Source organism: Mustela nigripes, chromosome 9 (assembly GCF_022355385.1).
Source record: "Mustela nigripes isolate SB6536 chromosome 9, MUSNIG.SB6536, whole genome shotgun sequence".
Classification (NCBI taxonomy): domain Eukaryota; kingdom Metazoa; phylum Chordata; class Mammalia; order Carnivora; family Mustelidae; genus Mustela; species Mustela nigripes.
In genome coordinates, this window is record NC_081565.1 from 34249142 (window position 1) to 34274932 (window position 25791).

Here is a 25791-nt window from a genome sequence, read left to right on the forward strand (position 1 = left end):
AGTTACACATCCCTATGTCTCTTTTCTCAATAATAAAATGGGATAACAGTACCTCTTCAAAGGGCTGTTATGATGGTTAAAGAGCTGGTTAAGTATAAAGTCCTTAGAACAATGCCTGATACATGGTAAACACTCAACTGTATCAATTATTCCTATGATGATGACAATTTGGCACTCTCCACTCTTCTGATGCAAAAACTGATCACAAGGAAATGGCATCAGTAAGGTAGCTGAAATAAGTGAAATTTACTGCAAAACAGTCAACTCTCAGATGTGACCAAACCTAAGAGAATGTAAAAACTCACCATTTAAGTGAGCTATAGATATAGATAATGACAGTGAGAAAAAAAAAGATCCAAAAGAAAAGGGCAAGTGAAAAATACAGATTTTGTCGGGAGACAGCTGCTTGTAGCCAGCTTGTTTGTAGAAAGAAAAGAATTGAGAAACATTGATGAGAAGTTTCTGCACCATGCGCAATGTACCTACTTTTGCATTTAACTGAGGCACACTCACTCAGTAATGCTCTTTGTTGTTCAAAAATACACAGCAAAGGGGCTGTCTAGGTGGCTCAGTCTGTTAAGCATCTACCTTAAGCTCAGGTCATGACCCCAGGGTCTTGGGATCAAGTCCCACATCAGACTCCATGCTCAGTGGGAGCTCCTGCTTCTCTCTCTGCCTGCTGCTACCTTGTGCTCACTCACTCACTCTCTCCCTCAGACAAATAAAGTCTTAAACAAAAATATATAGCAAAGAGGGCACCTGGGTGATTAGTGGGTTAAGCCTCTGCCTTTGGCTCAGGTCATGGTCTCAGGCTCCTGGGATCGAGCCCCACATTGGGATCTCTGCTCAGCAGGTACCCTGCTTCCCCCTCTCCCTCTGCCTGCCTCTCTGCCTACTTGTAATCTCTTTCTCTCTCTCTCTCTGTCAAATAAATAAATAAATCTATCTTAAAAAAAAAACAACAAACAAACAGCAAAGAATATGTGATCAGATAAATCTGGTCTCAGACTGTAGAGTTAGATTTTGAAATAAACAAACCAAAATATCTTGATCACTGGTGAAAAACTAAAGTATTCCATGCCACTCTCAAAGTTTCTATCTTCCCTCAGTTAACTCAAACTTACTTAATTCCTTTTTAACCACAAGGTTTAAATAATAACAACAATCTCAGTGTCCTTACTAGCCTTTCTCTCTTGACTTCTTTTAATAGCTAGACAGCTACTACCTGATGGCTGAGAAAGTGACTAACAGGAGGGAGAAAGTTGGAGGGACAGAGCCCTATAATTTGGGGAATCTGGGGCGCCTGGTGGCTCAGTCATTGTCTGTCTTCAGCTCAGATCAAGATCCCAGGGTCCTGCATCAGGCTCCCTGCCCAGCAGGAAGCCTTCTCCCTTTTCCACTCCCTCGACTTGTATTCCCTTTCTTGCAGTCTCTCTCTGTCAAATAAATAAATAAAATCTTAAAAAAAAAAAAAACAAAACAATTTGGGGACTCTACCCAGCTACTTTAGTAGTGAACATATAATGCATGTACATAAGTGAAGAAAGGTCTTATTTCCTGCTCTCTAGCATCTTAACTCTCTCTCTCTCTCTTTTTTTTTTAAAGATTTTATTTATTTATTTGACAGAGAGAGATCACACGTAGGCAGAGAGAGAGGAGGAAGCAGGCTCCCTGTTGAGCAGAGAGCCCAATGCGGGACTCGATCCCAGGACCCTGAGATCATGACCCGAGCCGAAGGCAGTGGCTTAACCCACTGAGCCACCCAGGCACCCTTAACTCTCTCTTTTTATAGCTTCTGGCACACTCAGACTTCTCCCTGTTTCTTAAAAAACCCCAAACATCCTCTGGACAATTAAAACTCCAGATGATTTCACTATCCTTGGTATTGGTGCTGACATTCTGAGATAACTGTGAATGAGTTCTCATACCTTTTATACCACATTGCTTTCCTAAGCCCACTAGCAAGTTCCAGAAGTTTTTTTTTTTTCTTCTGTTTTTTAAATTTAATTTTATTTTTTTCAGTGTTTCAAGATTCATTGTTTATGCACCACACCCAGTGTTCCATGTAATACATGCCCTCCTTAATACGAACCATCAGGCTCACCTAACACCCCAAGTACCAGAAGTTTTAAACTAGATTCAGAAGAGATAAAAGTAAAGTAAGTTTAAAATGGAAGTTTAGAACTTTATTTATAAACCAATTATACAAAGTCCATCAGAAATAACAAATACGTAGTAGAACAAATTGTTTAAAACTACTAAAAGTGATCCTGATTCATCTTAACCAACTACATTAAACTCCTTTTATTTATAAATATTCCCTGATTTCCAGTTCTACTTCTCTAATTCTCATGGGATTCTCCTGGGGAAATTTCCTTTTCATCTTCTCCCAAGGATCTTACAGTATCCAGGATATGTCGGGCACACATGTAATCACCTTTAGGTCCAAAGTTGTGTTGATACTATAGTAACTTCAGTCAAAAAACATTTTTTAAAAAGGATAACATCAAATATTATAAAAGTAATGTATATTTATTATAAAGACAGAAAATACAGATAAACAAAAAATAAAAGTCACCTATACTACTACCACTAAGGTAGCTGTTGCAAACATTTCAGAATATTTTATTCTAAACTTCTTTTTATATACAAACAATAAGCAACTGAAAAACAAAATTTAAAAAACGATACCATTTGCCACACTTCCAAGAAAAATGAAGTAGTTAGGTATAAATCTAAATATGCAGGAAATGTATGCACTAATAACTACAAAACTCTGATAACAGAAACTAAAGATCCGAATAAATGGAGACATGTATTATGTTCATGGATTGAAGACTCAAAATATAAGTCAGTTCTCTCCATAATGATCAACAGACTGAACATAATACCAATCGAAGTCCCAGCAAGATTTTTTTTTGTAGATACATATGACTTACTCTAAAGCTTACATGGAAAAGGAAAGGAACTAGAATAGCTAAGGTATTTTACAAAATAAAAACAAAGTTTAAGAAATCACACTATCTGATTTTAACACTTACTATAAACCCATAATATTACAAGACAGTGTGATATTGGTGAGGGGAATAGACACTTAAATCAATGGAAGAGAAGAGACTCCAGAAATGAATCCACAGATGTGGCCATTTAAAAGAGATAAAAGCAACTCAATGGAGAAAGGATAGTCTTTTCAACAAATGGTGATGAACAACTGATCATCCATGTGTAAAAAAAAAAAAATGAACCAACCTCATACTTTATTATATAAAGATGAACTCTAAATGGATCACAGGTCTGAATATGAAACATAAAACAACAAACGTTTTGAGATAATACACAAGGATAAAAATCCTTGTTAACCGCAGTTGGATAAAAAGTTCTCAGAAAGTGCATCAAAAGCACAATCCATAAAAGAAAAAACATTGATAAACTGGATTTCACCAAATTTAAAAACTTCTGCTCTGCTAAAGATTCTCAAGAGAATAAAAAGATAATCTACAGATTGGGAGAAAATGTATGGAAATCACATCTAAAAAACTCTCTTATATCCAAAATCCAGAAAAAAACTCTCAAAACACAACAATCAGAAAATAAACACGGTAACTAAAAACTAGGAAAGGATCTGGACACTTCAACAAGAAGGATGTAAGGATAGCAAATAAGCACATGAAAGGATATTCAACATTTTTAGCCATTAGGAAAATGCAAACGAAAACAAGACAGATACTATACAACTATTAGAATGGCTAAAATAAAAAATACTGACAATATCAAATGCTGATGAGGAGACAGAGCAACTGGACTTCTCACTTTGCTAGTAGGAATGCAAAATCGTTCAGTCACTCTGGAAAACAATACAGCAGTTTCTTATAAAGTTAAACATATATAGATAGGACCAGCAATCTCCACCTGGAAATTTGCCCCAAATGAAAACTATGTTCATGCAAAAGACTATAAAAAAATATTCATAGCAGCCTTATTTGCTATAGTCAGAAACTATAAACAACCCAAATGTTCCTCAATGGATAAATGGATAAACAAACTGTAATACAGTCATAAAATGGAACAGTACAAAAAAATAAACTACTGACACATGAACAACTCAGATGAATCTCCAAGATACCATGTAAGTGAAAGAAGCTAGTCTTAAAACTTTACAATGGTGTGACTCCATTTACATGACACTCTTTTAAAAACAAAACTATAGTAATGGAGAACAAGTTAATGGCCAGAAGTTATGGATAAGGGGAGGGTGTGACTATACAGAGATAGCATGAGGGAGTTTTCTGGGGTACCCTGACTGTGGTGGAGTTTACATGAATTCATACATATTCATATAACTGAACACCAAAAGAAAAAAAATTCAATTTTATTATTAAAAAAAGAAGAATGGGATGCCTGGCTGGCTCAGTCAGTAGAGCACATGACTCCTGATCTCGGGGTTATAAATTTGAGCCCCATGTTGGGTGTAAAAATACAATCTTAATAAAGAAGAATGAATATAAACTAGATTGATTACTGATGATACTATTCCTAAGATGTTTTAAGCAGTAATAGAATATTGTATATTAAATTTCAAGTTAAAGAGTTATAAAATGAATATATACTCACCATAAATATATAAAGATTAGTGGGGCACCCGGGTGGTACAGTTGGTTGAGTGTCCAACTCTCGGTTTTGGCTCAGGCTATGATCTCAGGGTCAAGAGACTAAGCTCCTGAGCCCACTCAGCTCAGGGTAGAATCTTCTTGGGACTCTCTCTCCCTCTGCCCCTCTCCACTATGCTCTCTGTCATTCTTTCTCTAAAATAAATACATTAAAATCCTAAAAAGAATAGAAATTAAAAAAAAAAAAAACCTCTTCTATGATTCTTTTTTTAAAGATTTTTTTGTTTATTATTTATTTGAGAGAGAGAGAGGTTCCCCGCTGAGCAGGGAGCCCAATGTGGGGCTGATCCCAGGACCCTGGAATCATGACCTGAGCTGAAGGCAGATGCTTAACCATCTGAGCCACCTAGGTGCACCACTCTTCCATAATTCTTGACATAACTACAGCAAACATTTTGGAATATTTCATTCCAAATTTTTTCCATGCACATCTATATACATATATAAATATGTATATTTGTATGGAAACAGGATTATAGTTCATATACTGTTTTATAATTTATGAATTTCACTTAATGTATTGATAACTTTGATTTCAATATTCATTTTTATATTTTATATTTTAAATTAAAAAAATTATTTATTTTAGAGAGAGAGGGAAGGGCAGAAGGAGAAGAGTTTCAAGCAGACTCTGTGCCAAGTGTGGAGCTGGATGTGGGGCCTGACCTAATGACCCTCAGATCATGACCTGGGCCAGAATCAAGAGTCCGATGGTTAACCAACTGCATCACCCAGGCACCTGTTACATCATTTGTTAAATAGCTGAAGAGTATTCCATTATATGGGATGTACTGTAAGTTACTTAAACGAGCTAGAATGTTAAATTTTTGGGTTGCTTCTAACTTTACTATTATAAACAATTCTGAGATAAACATTCTTGTAGATGTATCTTTGCAAACATCCATCACTGAATTCCAGGAAGGTTATCCAAATGTACTTCTGTACCCAGCAAAACTTCTCTAATATTATTACTATTATGAAGACAGTTTTCTTTCTTCCTATTGATTTGTAAGAGATTTTTCTATATTACAGATATCCTATTATGCATTTTATAAAAATCTTTTCTAAGTTGTGATCTGTCATTTAAATTTTATTAATGGTCTTTTTGGATGGACATTTTTAAAAAGTTAAATCTAGTCTCCCTTTTCCTTTATGATTTCTGACACAGCTGTCTTTGTTTTCTAATAAAAGTATTTAAACCATTTATTCATTGTGATAAATGATATGTCTGGTTCTATTTTTATCCTCACACCTGTATTTTTATGCATTCTTGCTGTTTCCATTTTATCCTATCACTTGCTTCTTTTGCCTCATTTTTAACTAATAATCTAAAATTCATATGGCTTATTTTTCTTCTTAATATTAAAACAAACTTCATTTTATTGGAACGATCCATGATTCACCTTGTAGCTTTTTATATTTTTTAAGGAATTTTTTCTAAAATTAGTAAGTTTGAAAACACATCAATAGGAAGTATTCATATATACACTTTACGCCTTCCTGGTTTCAGTGTTCCTTGCTGCTAATTTTATTCTGACTTTTCTAATAAACTCACAAATGAACAACAGCTTGGCTATGTCATCTTTTTTCTCAGGATGTTCTACCCTCTAGGGATTTCTCTACTGCCTTCTGGCATTTAGTATTGCACAGGAGAAGTTTGATGCAAGCTTGATGTTGTGTGTGTACGTGTGTGTGTGTATCCGTGTGTAATGTGGTTTCTTCCCCCCATGTCTGGATGTCTGTGTGATTTTCATTTGCTTGACATATTCATACATTTCACTAGCGTATGTCTAGATGTGGGGCTTTTTTCTCTCTCAAACTGGGTGCGTGTTCTTTCTTATTTATTTATTTATTTACTTGAGAGAGAGAGAGAGAGAGAGAGATCACAAGTAGGCAGAGAGGCAGACAGAGAAGGGGAAGCAGGCTCCCCATGGAGCAGAGAGCCCAATGAGGGGCTTGATTTCAGGACCCTGAGACCATGACCTGAGCTGAAGGCAGAGGCTTAACCCACTGAGCCACCCAGGTGCCCCGGGTGCGTGTTCTCTTAATTAGAATTTTTGTTCACTTTGCTTTGGATCCCTTCTCCTCTACTTACAACACGAAAAATGAATTGGGATTTTCTCAATTTTCCTATTTCTTATAATGAGTTTATATCATTTGTGGTCACCTCTGATTCCTTTTTTAATCTATCAGTTCTTCATAGATGCCTTCTATCAGCTCATCCCCCACCAAAACAAAAAAAAAAAAAAAAAGAGAGAGAGAGAGAGAGACTTATGTCGATCTGGCTAGTTTTGGGAACTGAGGTGGTATCTGCCAGACAGTATAGATCTCTGACAAACTCACTCATGGAAAAATTTAGTTTTCTCAGACGTCTGGTTTATGAGGAACAGGGAAGGAGTTTTAATTATAAAGATGTACAAAGTACAGATGGTTTACCCCACTAAAAACTGTTATCTCCTCATTAAAAGACCATTCCTCTTGTTCCAGATTTTTATAAATGTATCGAGGTAAAGGTTATGTATAAGCATCCCTTCACCAGGTGAAGTACTGGCAGGTGCTGGGGTTGGTGAGGTGGGTAAGAAAGAAGGGTTTAGAAGTAAGATACTATAGTTTATTTCATTATTGATTCCTATATAAAAGATCACTGGCTAAAGAAAAAATAATAAAAGTTTAGAAAAATGCTTCTGGAGATAATTTAAAAGTTGCATCTAGTGTTCTTACACATCTGAAATTCCACTAATACAGTGATCAGGGTTCTCAAGGTATATAATTTCCCTTTAGTATCTATGACTACAGATAACTATTTTAACATTATATAACTAAAAGTTCAATTAGCTCATAATATTTTATTACAGAACTTTCTCAAGTTCTTGAAATTCTTAAATAGCATATTATTATTATTATTATTTTGATCAAGGCAAAAGTCATTAGAAGGCTGTACAACAAGGCAAGATCGCACTTGTTATTGAACTGACATCTTGCAAAAATCATAATCTATTTGTAAACAAAGAAAACAATACAATAAAAAGACAAAGGCAAAGTTAATCCTGTCTCCTAGCCCTTTTCCAATCCATTACCAGTCAGCTGAGAAAATCCAATGTTAGCAGCCTACTAGCTTGGTATGCATTCTTCCACCCCATTTATTTTTGTTCATAAAATATATATATAAAAGCACAAATACAGATTATATACAGCTCATTTTAAAAAAAATTCTTTTTTTTTTTTTAAAGTAATCTCTACACTCAACATAGGGCTCAAAATCACGACCCTACAATCAAGAGTCATGTGCTTCACCAATTGGGCCAGCCAGGCACCCCTCATTTTGTTTTTTACTGAAATAAAATCATTCTACAGATACCTGTAAATTTTCAAGAGGAAATATATGTATGTAGCTCTTAAACAGAATATCTAAGTAATTTAATAGTATAAACTGAAGAACAGTGTTATCTTTAAGATGAGTAAACTGGCAGAGATGTCCATAATTAAGTCTTTGAATATTTTCACAGGTTGAAAATCATTCTCAGTTGCTGTATTTTCCTTCACTAGGGACAGTTTGAGGAGGGTTATTAGAACTCAGTCAGAAAACTGTGTGAGGGCACCTGAGTGACTGAGTTGGTTAAGTGTCTGGTTTTGACTCAGGTTGTGATCCTGGTATTGAGTCCTGTGTCAGGCTCCACGAACAAAGGAGAGTCTGCCTCTCCCTCTCCTCCCCACCTACCCCCAGCCCATGCGTGCTCTCTCTCTCCCACATAAATAAAACCTTAAAAAAGAAAGAAAGAAAGAAAGAAAAAGTATGAGATTTATAAAATCCAGGGGAGTTGACCTTAGTCTGTAATGCTTAGTAAATAAAATTTTTAGCATTCCAGGTGCTAATGAGAACCTGATTTCCTTAATTTCACACCCCAAATTCATAGCTTAGATAACTATGTCCCAGAATTTGCCCTTATTATTGGCTCTAATAGTAAAAATCAAGTCCAAGTCTATATGGGCTTTTATACTTGGACTGAAAATTAAAAAAGAAAAGAAAAGAAAAAGTGAGGTGTGTAATGAGTTTGAAATTTAACAAAATTCCCAGTGGTCTGCTGCTTTATTTCTCTAAGACTCAAGTATTCCCAATGCAACTGCTCTGAAAAGTTTATACCTAAGTCCCATAAAATTCTTAATGAAAAACTAAAGTTTATTTATTCCTTTTATTTATAGGGCTGTTAATTTTGATAGAGAGACTACAAGGGGACAATTCTTCCTCTCTTTCCATGGAAGTTAGGGGTCTGGAGAAAGGGAACTGTCTCTATCCTCTACAAACTTATTCTTAAAACTTGTATAAATAAACTGTAAACCTGCTCTCAATCTGCTAGGTCTACTGGAAGTGACTAGTACTAGGTAAAGGAGCAGGTGTCACAGGGAGAGTTGCGGAGACTGGGGGAAATTGTCGGGTTAATCACAGATGACTAGAAAGGATACCATTTTGTACAATTTCAAAATAAGGACTGGTTTCTCCTTCAAACTGTAACCATGCTAAATCACGTACCTTCAGTTAAAACTTCCTACCCTCTAAGGTTATTTCCATAAGCTTATATATACACAACCATGTAAAGTTTCATATATTCATTTATTAGGTGGTTTGGGAACAGTTCCAATGAATTATTAACTACTAATTCCAGGATTTACTCCTTGAACAATGAACACATATGAATTTTCACTAACATTATCATGAGTTTTGCCTATACTAATCAAGAGGATAAGAGACTTCCAAGCACAGAATCTACTTAACTTCCTTGGGGGTATTCCGGTCTCTCAGGTAAATAAGAATTTTATATACTTATTCAACAATTTTTTTTTTTAAGCAAATCAGTCACCTAGTTATGACCCTTGCTCTAATATTATGTTTAAGCAACATGAAAATGAGGTTAAAAGTAAGAGAAATAAGTTATTCTAGCCCAAGTTATATTTTCTTTTCTTTACTCTCAAAAGTTGTAATGTTTAGTTGTCAGCAGAACTATATATTTTGTGAACATACATATCAGTCTATTAAAATGATATACTTGTCTTGCCTTCAATTAAGTTTGGCAGGAAAATTAGTTCATGATTATATGAATTGTAGAAGGTTATCAGAATTTTATATTTTTCCTTTCCTCGATTTGTCTTTCTAAGGCACTGAAAAAGATAATAACAGTATACTCCATCACAAAGTGCCAGATTAAAGAACAACCAAAATTAAACAGATACTAGTTTCCTATTTTACGTATATATTTCTTGAAGAAACATTTATGGACCACTAATGTCTGTGAAAGTCTACACAGTTTTATACAGAGTTCTCATTTTTTTTTTTAAGATTTTATTTATTTATTTGAGAGAGATCACAAGTAGGCAGAGAGGCAGGCAGAGAGAGAGAGAGGAGGAAGCAGGCTCCCTGCTGAGCAGAGAGCCCAATGCGGGGCTCGATCCCAGGACCCTAGGATCATGACCTGAGCCGAAGGCAGAGGCTTTAGGCTTTAACCCACTGAGCCACCCAGGCGCCCCACGGAGTTCTCATTTTTATTTATTTATTTATTTATTTATTTAAAAAAAAAATTTTTTTTTTAAACAGAGTTCTCATTTTTAAAAGAAACTTTTGAGTTGCTAAAATTTAGTATATTGCTAATATTTAAGAGAGCATGCTTTCACAGCTTCAAAGGTTTAAAGAAGTGAATCAAGTGAAATCTGTCCTATGAGTTATTTTCTTCCACTGCATTTAAAAATCTGACTTGAAGGAGTGACTCAAGTGCTGAGCTTTCTCCTAGTGGATGGTATTTGATTCTTGTGCACGATGGCTAAAGGAATTACTGCTAGCATGGATTGGGAAAGAGAACTAAGCAGGGAATTTGGGGAAAAAATTGCTGAAGAAAGAAAATTTAGGAGGTTTGGGTTTCAATTACACCTTACACTGATGAGCTCAGACATGCTTCCAAGAAAAAGGGTGACAATCTCAACAATCAGTAAAGACTGCTGAGGCCAAGACAGTCTCTTGTTTTTTGCATAAGCACAGTTCTCTGGTACCACAGATGTGGTTCCCTGGCTGAAAGTCAACATTGTATGCCACTCTGCTGATCCTCAGAGGTTGTTTTACAGCAGAAAACTTAAAGCATCATTTATTTTTATTTGGAAAATTTTTCCATCTCTTTTTATAAATACTGATATTCTAAATATAATATTTGCAGATTTAAGACAGAAACCTGAGAGACCTTCTGAGCAGGAATTAAACTGACAACTCCTAGAATATAAGTAGGTGAGTTTCCTCCACATACACTCATGAAATTGAGCATCACTTTACTTTGAGATGTTGGAGAAAGCTTAACCTTACAATGTCTAAGCTTTCTTCTTCTTTAAAAAAATTATTTGTTTACTTACTTATTTGAGAAAGAAAGGGAGGGAGAGAGCATGAGTGGGAGGGGCAGAGAGAAAGGAAGAGAGAATTTCAAGCAAATTCCATGCTGCGCATGGAGCCAGACACAAGGCTCCATCTCACCTTGAGCGGAAACCATGAACGGGCTACGTAACCAACGGTACCACCCAGGGGCCCCTCAGATTTCTTCTTTGTAAAACTGGAACATTAAACAGTATCTATCATATGGTAGTTGTAAGGATTATATAAAGGACACCATCACAGATAAATCTACAGGACACCTATTGTGTGCTGAGGATACAGCAGTGAACGAAGCACTACCCCTTCCCTAGTTAGAAATGCATTTAGCACAGTGCTTGAAACACTGTAAGAAGTCAACTATAGCTATTATCATTTTGGAAATGTCAGATATACCTTACAGAATGGGATTACATATGCAAGATGTGTTCACACACTTAAAAAATTTTCTGTATATTTAAGGGTGCCTGGGTGGTTCACTTGGTTGTGCATCTGAATCCTGATTTTGGCTCAGGTCATGACCTCAGGGGTTGTGAGTGAGATGGAGCCAGTGCTCAGCTCCATGCTCAGCGGGAAATTTGCTTCTCTCCTTCTCCCTCCCATGTGCACTCTCTCCCTGAAATAAATAAATCTTTAAAAAATTTTTTTTCTTTATATTAAAAAAAAATAGTTGCCAAGAGGAATCTGTGGCAGACTCAGAATCGTGTAGAAGGGATTCCTTCTACACTGCAGCTTCATTTCCTTTGGAAGGTATCAATGATACAGGTAAACTTCAGCAGGCCTCAAGCCATCCTTCTGCCTTTTACATTGTAAAACTCTGGAATTTCAACCAAATTACTTTTATGCAGTAGTTAATGTATGCGGCATTTTCCAAGCAGAGTTCAGGAAAAGCCTTTCATTACACCAAAAATATGAATATGACTCATCAGTTTTTATTACAGATTCTCTTTGCACATATAACTGGTACTCTGGCATTACAGACATCAGTGGTAGCAGGATGTATAAAGTAAATGGAAGTTTCTTAATCTCTTTAACTGATAAGAAGATAGGGCATCTATAATTACTCTGGGCTTCAGAAATCCTTTGTGTGAATGAGCAGCAAGTTCCAGCAGGTGGGAAGATGGAAATGACAAAGAAGGGAAACAGTATTGTCAGAAGTATGGGCCTTAAATAAGCTGAAAGTACCCACATAAGGAGGCAGAAGTAATGACTTAGAAGCAACCACAATGAGTGAGAAAGAGTTTAATCCTAATCAACCTAATTCAGGAATGTGGGTCAAGAAAGAAAGAGGAGCAAGCATTTGAGAGGGTTGCAAGGGAAACACTATTTTCTGTGGAGAGCCAGGTTTCAAGACAAACTTAAAGCATGTATGGGACTAAATGAATAGTTCCAGCAACCTGAGGCCAGAATGACTCTGCTTCTAAGTGAATCCTCATGAGGCGCTTCTGGGATGGCAGAAGGACTACAAGCTTCTTCAGATGGAGTCAGTGAAGTCCAGGTTTGATTGGGCTCCAAGGGAATCTTATACAATGTGGGCAGGCTAGAAAAAGATCAGTTAGTGTCCAGAACCTTTACCATGTAATTACAAAAAACCCAACACTTAGATCTTGGCAGATTTAGGGGACAGGGTGCTGCCTTCTCTGAAGTCAGCCATAGCCTCACCCTATCTTAAAAACTTACATTCACTGGGGTTATTAATCCTCAGGGCCATTTTAGATAAAGAGGTTAACATACATTCGAGGCCAAAATTAAGCAGTTAAGCCGAATGGACTACAGATTCAATTCACAGATGATTTTATATAACCTTTTACAAATCATTCTTAACTGTTCTGTACTACAGTTTCTTATTAAAAAAAAAAAAAAACCAAAACTGCTCACGATAATGTCTGAGATCCTTCTGTTATCATAGGCAAATAAGACTATATTTGTAAGAGCGTTTCAGAAGAAAGGAGTAAAGAAATACGCTATTAAATGTAACTGCCTAGCTAGAAAATCTGCCTAAAAAAATTACAATTGACAATGTAATGCAGAGAACAGTAGTATAAAACTAAGCCAACTTAGGATTTTTAAGACAGTATTAAAAAGTAAGTTTAAGCTACTTAAAAAAAAGAATTTATTGGGGTGCCTGGGTGGCTCAGTCGGTTAAGTGGCTGTCTTGGGCTCAGGTCATGATCCCAGGGTTCTGGGATCGAGCCCTATGTCAGGCTCTCTGCTCAGCGGAGAGCCTGTTTCTCCCTCTCCCTGGCTCTCTGCCTACTTGTGTTCTGTCAAATAAATAAATAAAATCTTAAAAAAATTTTTTTTAAAAAAGATTTTATTTGAGAGAGAGTGAGAGAAAGAGAGAGAGTACGTGCACATGAGTGTGAGAGGGGAAAGGGAGAGGCAGAGAATCTCAAGCAGACTCAGCACTGAGCCCAGAACCTGATGTGGAGCTTGATTTCACAACCCAGCAATCATGACCTGAGCCAAACTGAAGAGCTGGATGCTTAACTGACTGAGCCATCCAGATGCCTCAGACTACTTTTTTTTTTTTAAGATTTTATATTTTTTAATATTTTTTGAGTTATCTCTAAACCCAATGTGGGGCTTGAACATACAACCCCAAGATCAAGAATCACATATTCTACCAACTGAGCCAGCTAGGTGCCCCACTTTAAGCTACTTTGGAAAGAAATAATAACTATTTCCACATCCAGTCCTGAGAATCACATTCAATGTCATTAGTGGGCCAGGAAATACAAGAAAAAATGGTAAGATATCATTTTCTCCCTATCTGGCCAAAATTTTAAAAGATCAATTATGGTGTTGAGGGCACTCTTTTTCTGTTTAAAAAAAAAAAAAAGTTTTTATTCATTTATTTGAGAGAGTATGTGAGAGAGGGAGCATGAGCAGAGGGAGGGGCAGAGGGAGAGAGAGAAGCAGACTCCTGTTGAGCAGGGAGCCCTACCAGGCTTGATCCCAGGACCCTAAGACCATGACCGGAAACCAAGGCAGATGCTTGACCAATGAAGCCAACCGGGTGCCCCTGCCATCTAGGCGTCCCTGCTGAGAGCACTCTTAAACACATCTGGCAGGTGGATATAATGGCACTATTTATTTATTTATAGGTCTTATTTTTAAGTGATCTCTACATCCAATGTGGGGCTTTAACTTACAATACCGAGATCTAGAGCTGCATGCTCTACCGACTGAGCCACTCAGGTACCCCAACAGGTACCACCTTTTAGAAGAGCAACTGAACAATATTTATCCAGATATAAATGTATATAACCTTTAATTACACAATCCCACTTAGAATCTGACTTACTGAAATAATCTTATACAGATATGCACACACATAAAGATATGTATTGTAGCACTGTTTGCTTAAAAAATGGGCTGTAACTATAAATCCAGATGTATTGGTAGAGAAAATGTCAGGTAAATTGGTACATCCATATAGTGGAATAAAAGTTAGCCCCCTGACAGGTAGATCTTTATGGGCTAACGCAGAGATATGCAATCATAAGGAATTAAGCAGAAAAAGTTAAATTGTAGAACAATGTATAGAATAATGACCTTGTTTTTATTTGTTTAAAAAGACACTTTAAAAATTATAATCAACAGTTGATATATTTACATGAGAAACATATATACCATTCATATTTTAGTAACTTTTAATTAGAAATTCATCTCAATAGAAACCATATCACTTTCTTATTGAAAATATTACAGCTATATTCCAATATAAATAAAATTAGAAAATGTTTATGCTTTGTATCACGTCTTTGGGAAGTATAAATTATAAAAGGAAAAGATTCTTACTTTTTTTTTTTTTTAAAGATTTTATTTATTTATTTGACAGAGAGAGAACACAAGTAGGCAGAGAGGCAGGTAGAGAGAGAGAGGAGGAAGCAGGCTCTCTGCTGAGCAGAGAGCCCGATGCGGGACTCGATCCCAGGACCCTGAGATCATGACCTGAGCTGAAGGCAGCGGCTTAACCCACTGAGCCACCCAGGCGCCCAGATTCTTACTTTTTAAAAGAAAAATAACTTCTACAGTCCTTCTGAAATAATATTTTTTTTTAAAAGATTTTATTTATTTGACACAGAGAGAGAGAGAGAGAGATAGCGAGTGAGGGAACACAAGGGGAGTGGGAGAGGGAGAAGCAGCTTCCGGCCAAACAGGGAGCCCAAGCGGGGCTTGATCCCAGGACTCCAGGATCATGACCTGAGCTGATAGCAGATGCTTAACAACTGTGCCATCCAGGCGCCCTGGTCTTTGAAATTTTGACTAAAACTCCATATGATGCAAAATGATGTTCAACATAACAAGGTGTTAAAATTTAACATGCTACAGGTAACTGAATGTCTTCTAAACTACTTTTGTTTTTTTAAATCTAAAAAACGAACTAAGATAAGCAAATCTAAAGTCTTGGCGGTTTTGTCCTTCTTGCTTAAGACTATTATATCAGCAAGAGTCATCAATAATCAAGCCAGGCTTCATACAGACCTTTGTATTCATCTGCTAAGTAGGTATATATATATTTCACCTAACTATGCATGAATAGGTAATAAATTTTACGTGTTTTTTATTACATACCTCTTTTATTTCAAATCTTTACTTGGCAAGCAAAGGAGGCAAGCGTGGGTTTACAACATTTCTTGATGCCTCCTGATGAACCAACCATTCAGTAGGATCACTATTAGAACATTGCTTTAGATGATGAGTAGCCAAAAGGACATGCCTATCATTACATATGGTATAGAATAAACACTCTTTTAGGCAGGCTGAGTATAGTTACAAATTGGCCCTCTGCCCCCAAAGTCTGACAAATTATACACAGGATACTCACATCAGCATAGTGGCCTATCATACCACATCGGTCACATCGTTTTCTCCAAGAAGGTCTTTCGAGACATCTGTGAGTAGAAGACATAGGCAAAGAACAGCCTAAGCAAAAGCGGGCCGGGCAGGCATATTGGAGGTGTCCTCTCTCAGAACAGAGACAGCAGGGGCGGACTTTCTAGGTAGCAAACAGAAAATCTCTTTAGCAAAATGGGTAAGTCTCAAATAGAAGATTAATTTTTCTTTTTCTGTATAATTACATAAAGTTCATTTCCAATTTGAGACCCCAGTGAAGGTCAAATCTTGAGTATAACTGTAAAATTAAACAAAATGTCTGAAGTCAGAGCTTGAATGCAAGCTATCGGTATTCTGCGGTTGCCAAAAAGGCTTACTGTGCGTGTATCATCAACGGGCATCTACTTCTTATGCCTCGTCTTGTAGGAAGATTGACAAAGTGGACTGTGCCCAAGTGGGAAAGTGGGATGAGGAGGATGTAGAAGCTAAGAAGTAGGAGGAACAGATACTGAAAGAGGCTACTTTGTCCCAGAGGACCAAAGACAAAGAAGAAACCTAAAAGCTGTCTCAAACATGTCTTTATGTCTGAAACACAATCATTTGGAAGAAGGTGTAGGTAAATGGAAGGAATGTTTCTTGAGAGCTTACCATGTCAGGGAGTATCTAAGAACTTTAGTTTGGTGTTCTTCCAAAGGTTGATTTGTCTATTTAACATAATTTACACCAATAAACACTTATAAATGCTTAAAATGATAACTTTCTAACAATTAAAATTGTCCCACAATGAAACAAGTTGTGTCATAAAGCAGGAGGTTTGGAAGGGAGAGGGTCTCAGGAATCATTTGATTTAATCTCCTCATTTTATAGACAAGAAAATAGAGGCACATAGGGTGAAATGATTTGCCTAAGGTTGTGCAACTATCAATGAAAAGCTAAACCGATTCCAGGTTTTTCTGACTCTAACTTCATTCTTCTTTCTCTGCTACTATTATAGGCATGACTTACATGAAAAATGTAATATGAAATCTACAAATATATTATACAAGATTTGAATTCTAAGGTTATAGGGGTTTACTCTTAAGATTCTGATTTTTAACAATGAGAAAGAAACATTATGTATTTCACATACTTGTGGAAAGGGGCAGTTTTTCGATAAATGGCCACATTTGTCACAATTTCTACAGGTAACATTTTTGTTGGCTGAATAGTATCGGTGGGTCCATCTTCCAGATGCTCTATTATTAACTATCTGGGCCTAAGGGGGGGAAAATCAATAATTAATAATTATTAATAATTAAATCAATTATCAATAATTAAATCAATAATTTAAAAAAATCAATAATTAAAAAAAAATTCCACCCTGTTCTAAAGAATTAATAGCCATAGTTTATTTAATTTAGAACCCAGCAACATGGAACTTTTGTGTTCTTAAAAGAAGTTAAAAAAACATAAAAGGGATTGCCATGAAGATAACTCTACTTCTTGTCTGTCTCTCCTCCCATCCTTTTTCACATCTCTGTATGGTTCCATTTCTTTTGTATCCCTCTCTGCTTACAGTTCAGGTCCAGTAGGAGTACTGACAGGCATCATTTAGACATTCTGATGGCATTCAGAGCCAAAGATATTACTGATTTCTGTATCTGAATGTATACCATATTTTGAGAAACTTGCTTAAATTTTTACCCAGGGGATTTTTAAAAAATGATTTTTGTCTTCAAAGTTATAAATCCATATAACAACTGAACCCATTCACTCTTCTGAACAGCCCAGGGCTACTGCCTATAAACCGGATTATAATTTCTAAGAGACAATGAGATAATTTCCTTCCAGTAGAGTACTTTTAAGATCCATTTTGCCTACAGTAACACAATTCTAGTTCTCCCATATTCTAACCAAAATCTAATGTCTTGCAAAAGAACATTAGCAAAATGTATCAAATGGAATACCTAAAGGGGAATATATATATCCCAACCATGCTTTCATCTTTTTGGGTAGAATTCCATTTTTGAAAAAGCTTTTCATCTTTTACTTTGTTATTCTGCTGGATTAACCAGGTAGGCCCCAAGTAGACACAATCTAATTATCTCTTAAAACTTTTTTTTTTTTAACCAAGTTGTAAAATTATTCTCTTTTCTAACCATCTGTCACAATTAAGGCTAATAATTGACAAAGACAAACACCTGCCACATCCTAAATATAGACTAACCATTTCCTTACACTGAAGAAGCAGTTATTTCCGGTGTTGATCTTTAGTGGTACCAGGCAATATGGGCTGAGAGGACTCACCATGGCAGAGAAGAAACAGAAGGGAAAGGGGACTAAATCATTATGGCAATTAACAGACTGACAAAAATCAAGGCTGAACCACACTTCTGAAAAATTCAATCACCACAGACTGAAATCAAACTTTTTCTTACAACATACTCAGACCACCTACTATCTCTAAAGTTTATTAAGTTATCATACAAGTGAAAGGAAACTTCAAATCAAAGGAATTTATTCATTATACATAACTTCAAAAAAATTTTTTTACCTCTGCGTCTTTGTCACTGATGAACCAACTTACAGCATCTTCTCCTACAAAACAAAACAAATGTTACTCGTATCTTGACACCCTGAAAGCACTTATAGACTGACATTATTCAATTGGTCAGTATTGAAACTGGACCCCAAAGGTGTAGTGAGATATGTGAATACTTTTACCTCTTATCTTGGCTCCATTATTACTTCTGTTGCTCTGAACAAATACTTAATCTCTCTCTTTTTTTAAAATTATTTTTTAATACTCAACCCCTCTTAATCTCAGTGATGTTACCTGTGAAATTCATGGGTACTATTTGCCCCATGTACCTAAAAAATACTGTGAGACAAATAAGCTATGTGGAAATGCTCTGAAAATCATCGTTATAAATAATTTTTTTAAAAAAGATCAGCGGAGAAACAAAAAACCCAGTAGCAGATCCAGAAAGAAATCTTATCTAAACTTCCTTTATCTGATTAAAGCAGAGCTTTATGAAGTCAGCTGCACAGCACCCCCTTTCCCCCCACCTAGGGTCATTAGGGAAGTGACTGACTAGTCATTTGGCTTCTAGGGCATTCCAAAAACACCAAGTTGTATAAGCCAGCATCATTAAGACGTTCCATCCTTTGAAGCCCTAAATACTTATATTGGTAAACAACTTTCAGTAGTCTGGTAAACAAATTAGTTGGTAAACCAACCTTTACCTCTGGCAACTGAGTTGAGTTGCTCATTCCTGAGCACTCCAACACTTTTTCTTTCCTCCTGCTCATCTCTCTATCACTCGTTAGTTCACAGGCCTCCACCATTCAGACCCAAGAAGGCAGAGGAAAAGGTTTTTGCCTTCCAATATCAGTTATTAACTATGCCCACTAGCTTCCCATTCCAGGTACATTTTTAAAAACTGGACTTTTGAATACAATCTCATGACTGGGGCTAGAAATTTAGCACTGTATTTTATAACATCAAATAAAGTGAAATAGAACAACAATTAAGGAGACCAATATCCAGAAACCGTGGACCGATCTAAAAATACAAGCGTTAAAATCCTAGGGGCCTTGAGAGCTCTACATTCCTCTTTATCAGCTGTTTTCTTCTCTTTGCCCTTTGCAAATCGCTGCTATTTCTCTGGTCCACTCATGACCAGGAGTAGGGGACATATGACTAATGCAGAAGCTATGGTATCAACAAAGGATTGAAAGATTTTTTTTCTCTCCTCGAAGCCAAGTTAAGAGTTCTTCCTTCCTCCTATCTATTCCTCTTCTCTATCTTGAAAACACAAATCGAGCTTGACTCTTTGAAAGGAATTTTGAGGAGACATGAAGTAATCTACATTTCCCCAGGCCTACAGGAATAAGTGTCTAGAGATACATTTTAAAATAAAATAGTTTTACTAAGAAAACCGAAAGGCTGCTTTATGAAAAGACCAATCCATAGGAGGGCAGAGATGCTGTGCAGATGATTATGTCCTTTGTCAAGTTTGGAGGCTGCATCCATATACCGAGCGTGGAGAATACACTAAATAGTTGTGTGTCATCACCATCCACAACGGCCTTTCATTCAAAAGATCCATCTAAGGAGCATGCTCTGCTGTAAGTTTTAAAGCTGCCTTTTGTACCTCCATGTCCTTCATCTTTAAAATTCCAAATGACCATTATAAATCACTTTAATTAAAAACTGCCTTAATATTGTCCTTAAAAAAAAAAAAAGAAAGAAAAAGAAAAGAAAACCTAAAAAGCAGTGAAATGCAAACTAGCAACTATCACCACCCCCCATTCCAAGTAAATTTATAGTTGAACAGAGAACAGTGAGAAAAGGGAAGGTCTGAGAGAGGAAGATCCAACCCCATTCAGATTGTTTCCACATTCCTGTGGAATTCCAACAATATTCCAGGTTGTATACTAACTCCTCAACAAGTTACAGTATACTCTTGCTAAAGAAAATTTATTAAAAGGCACACGAAACAGGTTTCAATTACAGATGAAATAAGACTTCTCAGTAGTAAACAGGACAAAGACATTGCCAGAAACACATGCCCCCACTCCTGGTGCTACCCAATGGCTCCAGTGCGGGTTTGATCTTGGTAATAGCAGCTGACTCCCGCCCTTTCTCTATTATCTATCCTGTTTTCTTTTTAACTCCAAATCCCAAACTAATGGAAGCTTTGTTTAAGGACAACTCATTAGTATTTCTACAGGCAGCCAATTCTCCACTTTGCTAAACTCCTGGTACCAGGCTTGGTAGAAACCTGGGTTCCAGTCTTAACCCTATCTCTTATTTGCTGTGTGGTGCTTGGCAGGTTATTGACCTTTACTGGGCCTGTATAATAATGGGTTGGGTTAAATGGCATCCATGGTACCATCCAACACTGTTTCCATGATTCTCCTGAATTTTCATTCATTATTAAAATCCATTGTCCTCCAGGCCACTGCAAATGGCACAGGGTGTCTTCCCTTAAAGATAACTTCCCACAGGAACCAGAGCACTCTCCTCCATGTGTTTACCATCCCTTGCCATATAATATAAAATGGGATTACCCTCAAGTGTAAAATTAGAATTGCCCTAAAGATGCCCAAGATTAACTCTTAGCTGCCTTAGAGCCTTGTCTTGCTATTTTCTGGGGCTGTGATTTTTTTTCAAACTGAAGAATTGTAACCAAAGTAATAGCTGGTAATTCCTTTTTTGCATCAAATCAACGCAGTGCAACAAACATACTGAAATGTCACAATAAGCAAAGCGCTATAGGGTGAACAAAGATGAGTAAGAGCTTATAACTTAGTAAAGAAGATAAATGAAAGAAGAAAGGATTAAGAGAAGACCAAACAAAAATTCTACAGTAAATGTGGAGGTAGAATAGACAATGTCTGCATTTAGGGGAAAAAAGTCACAGAAGATGGTTTTATAAAGAAACCTTTATTAAGTATAATTTATATATTATAAAATATACCCATGTAGAAAATACAGTATGATGTATTTTGACAAATGTACACACCTGTGTAACCACCACTACAATCATATATGGCACATTTCCACCATCCCAAAATGCGACCTTGTGCATATTTGCAGTTGATCCTCTACCCCAGGGCAACCACTGATTTGCTTTCATCACCACAGATTTGTTTTGCCTGGTCTAGGACTGTATATAAATAGCATCATGTATTATGTACCATTTTGTGTTTGGCTTCTTTCACTCTGATTATTTGCGAGACTACCTATGTTGTTAGGTAGCGGTTCCCTTTTCATTGCTGAGCAGTATTCCAGGTGTGGATATTACAATTCGTTTAGCTGTTCATTTCCTGATAATAGGTCATTTCCAGTTTTGTGCAATTATAAATAAAGCAGCAATAAACATCCTAGTGAAAATCTTTCTTTTTTAATTGACCTAAGCTTTCATTTTTGCCTTGGGAAAATACCCGGGAGTAGAATTACTGGATATGGCTAAGTGCACATTTACCTTTATATAAAACTGAGAAATTTTTCCCAAGTGCTTCTGTCATTTCACATTCTCATCAGCAATGTATGAAAATTCCATAGTTTCATAATCTCACCAATACTTGAAACTGTCTTTTCAATTTTAGTCTTTGAATGTGTATGCAGTGATGCATTAGGATTTTAATGGGCGTTACTCTGATAACTAATGATGCTAAGCATCTTCATGTATTCATTGGCCATTTGTATATCTTCTTTTAAAAACTATTTGAGTTTTCAACATTGGTTGATTGTAGGCTACACGCCCAGTGTGGAGCCTAATACGGAGCCAGAACTCACAACCCTGAGATTAGGATGACCAGAGCTGAGATCAAGAGTCAGACACTTAACTGACTGAGCCTCCCAGGCACCCCTCAGTTTGTTTTTAAATTGAGTTGTTTTTCATTTTTGAGAGTAGTGAGGGAGGTTGTCTTTCTTTGATCGAATTATAGGAGTCCTTCATATATTCTAGATACAAGTCTTTTATTAGACAACCGCTGGCAAATATTTTCTCCCAGTGTGGCTTGCTTTTTTTCTTTTTAACAGAGTTCTCAGAAAAGCAAAATTAATGAATTTGACTTTTCCCTTTATGGCTTTCTATGTCCAGAGAATTTCCCTTTGCAAAGATACAAAAGCAAGCCCTTTTTATGTTTTCTTCTAAAATTCTATAGTTTTAGCTTTTTATGTTGAGTTATTACCCATTTCTCCCCATATGAATATCCTGTTGTTCCAGTATCACTTGTTGAAAAAATACCCTTTCTTCATTGAATTGCCTTACCAACGTTGTTGAAAATCAACTGACCATATATGTGAATTTGCTAAATTCACTTAGTGTTTAAAGCTTTTTAAGGATTCCTCCCAATTTTCTATATACATTCTATATATACCAGGTGTAATATGCAGTATTTTAAGTGGTGACAAAAGATAATCTTTATTTTGTTTCAATAGGATGAAAAAATTCAATCTTTCTGAATTAAGCAAACTGTTTGCTGTAGATTTTTCATTAACAGGTTGAGGAAATTCAAAAGAATTTCCTACTTTTCCTACTCTCCTAAGTTTTTAATAGGAGTATGTTTTAAATTTTATCTTATGACTGTTCTGCATCAGCTGAGATGGCCCCATGGTTTTTCCTCTTTCTATTAATATGGTGAATGACAGGGTTTCATTTTCAAATAAATAAACCTTGTATTACGGGATTAATACCATTTGGTTAGGATGTACTCTGCTTTACAACATACTATATAGTACAATTTGTTAGTATTTTATTAAGAATTTTTACATCTGTGTTCATGAAGGATATTTACACTTCTCTCATAATGTCTTTGTCTGGTTTTGATACTGGGGTAAAATTGGCTTTATAAGAGTTGACAAGTGTTGGGGAGAGTTTGTGCAGAACAGGTGTTGTTACTTCTTCCTTAAATATCTGATAGAATTCACCAGTGAAGTCCATTAGACTGTGGAGTTTTTCCTTGCTGTGAGCCAGGAATTTCACTTGCAGGGAGGTTCTAAAAATAGTAATAGAAATAGCAATTCTACTTTTTTAGTAGGTATGGAGCTATTCACATCTTTTAGCTCTGCTTGGGCCCGTTTTGGTAATCTGTGACTTTCAAAGAATTTGTCTATTACTTCTGAACTGTTGAAATTATCAGCATAAATGTTCATAACAGACTCTTATTCTTTCCCTTTGATTTAGCTAATTTGTACTTAAGCTCATTCAGTAATTTTTTTCTCTCAAATACTGTATAATTCAGTTCTACAAGATCCATTGGGTTCTTTTTTAATATCTTCCATTTCTCTTATTATATTGCTTTTTCTTTAAACCTCAGTATGTATTTTTAACCGCTGTTTTAAAGTTCTTTCTGGTAACTTCATCATTTCTGTAATTTCTAGGTTTCTTTTATTTGACTGATTTTTTTCTCCTGGTTATGTGTGACATTGTCCTTCGTATGCACAGTAACTTTCTTCCTTGGATGTTAGTTACTGTAAATGGTAGTCTGTTGAATGTTTCCATTTTGTTTTCTTAAAGTGTTAGATTCTGTTTCGACAAGCAGTTACATAAACTTCAGATTAGCTTGACTCTTTTGAGCCCTTTAAAGCTTTTTCAGGGTAGGTCCACAGTACAGCTACTTTATTCTAGAGCTAATTCAGCCCTAACTAACTGAGATGTATCTTCCAGAGTTTCTGTTAAATGTTGCAGGTATTCCATACTCTCTCTTCACTTTGGCGCAGCTTAGAGACAATAGGCTTTTGTCCACGTCTAGTGGCGTTGGACACCGATCACTGCACCGATAGGAACACAGTATCCTTGGTGTTCATGGGCAAGCCTATGCAGACTTCTGGAGTTCTCTCCCTCTGTAGCTCCTTCCCTCCAGTACTCTGCCCCACAAAGTGTAGATTCCTTAGCCTCTCCAAACTCTGATCTCAGCTTCTCATCTTAGTGAGGCTGCAGTCCTGTGCATAGGTCCCCTCTTTTGGCACCATGATGCAGGTGTCTAGGCAGAAATTAAGGCTGACTGTAGGGTGCACCTTGCTTGTTTCCATCATGAATCATGGCCCAGTACTGCCTGTTGTCTATATTCACCTTTCCCTTTAAACCTCTGTGTATATTGTTAACAGCTGTTTAAAGTCCTTCTCTGCGAATTTCATCATTTCTTGTCAAGGGGGCAAGGCTGATATAAGTTTACACAATATTGCTGGAAGAGAAACTCCTATATAGGATTTTAATGGAGATGTGAAAGGACACCAGTAAAAAGCAAAGGTATACACAACAGAATGGCAGAGGTAAAAGGATATAGCAAACAATACAGTTTTATCGGAAGAAGGTATGGTAATTTCTTTATTAAGAATTGTCATAGACATTTTTATATATATGAGAACACTAAGCATTTAATACTATTACTTATAAGACACCTTTTACTTCAAACACATAGGAAGACTTAATATTAAATCTATTCTTCCAACTAAGAAAATTTCCATGTCCTCTTGTGGTTTAACTTTAAATACCTTTACTTTCTCCTGTGTGAGCTCTCCACAAAGGACAGCACAGCAGGCCTCTTTCTACCAGAAAGAGTAAAACAGTATTACAGAAGGCAGAAAGAGTAAAACAGTGTTACAGTGTTCTCTGTAACACTTGACAACACCCAGAATACTTCATCTCTTCTGAAATAACTTTCAAAACAAAAAAAGGAAACCCATACCCTTACACATATTTTACACATTTTCTCCTATTTCTGGAACTCTTCTGCTATTTTAATTACACACATGCACAAAGTTTCTCTATGATAATAAATGTAAGCATCTTTCATATATATATGGTGACTCAGAGTTTATAAATTGTTCTAAATATACATTTTATCGCCAGTACCCTGTATGTTATGATTACACATATACTCACTTTTTTATGTATGTACTTTCTACAAGAAATGGCAACTCATGCTTTCTGCTAAAGGCAGTGCTAACGCAGCTATTTACCCATATGACTGCATTCAGTTTTCTTTTCTTTTAAAGATTTTTAAATTCATTATTTGACAGGGAGAGACACAGTGAGAGAGGGAACACAAGGGGGTGGGGAGGTAGGGAGAGGGAGAGGCAGACTTCCTGCTGAGCAGGGAGCCAGATTTGGGGCTCGATCCCAGGATCCAAGTACTCCGGGATCACTGCCTGAGCTGAAGGCAGACGCTTAATGACTGAGCCACCTAGGCGCTCCTGCGTTCAGTTTTCAAAGGATTTAAGAGTTTGGACTAGATTTCTTAGGAGCAAAGCCAGTTCGCACTCTGCTTCAGTTACACTACCCTACATTCTGGTGTTTGGGAATAGCTGAAGATCTTCCTTTGCTGAGAGCAGCCTCAGACAATTATGGAGCTGGTTCTATCTTTTGGAGCAATATGACAGAAAAC

General features: G+C 36.5%; 1 protein-coding gene across 3 annotated transcripts in view; it reads right to left on the bottom strand.

Moving 5' to 3' along the window:
• The window catches only part of ZCCHC7 (zinc finger CCHC-type containing 7), a 243368-nt gene that overhangs the window by 34520 nt on the left and 183057 nt on the right, over positions 1–25791 (bottom strand). For all 3 annotated transcript variants that reach the window (XM_059411297.1, XM_059411299.1, XM_059411296.1), the window contains exons 3-5: positions 18443–18486; positions 17039–17164; positions 15902–16072 (exon numbers count right to left, since the gene is read on the bottom strand). In XM_059411297.1, coding sequence (XP_059267280.1) covers positions 15902–16072; positions 17039–17164; positions 18443–18486 — 341 coding nt within the window. The remainder of the gene's footprint in view (positions 1–15901; positions 16073–17038; positions 17165–18442; positions 18487–25791) is intronic.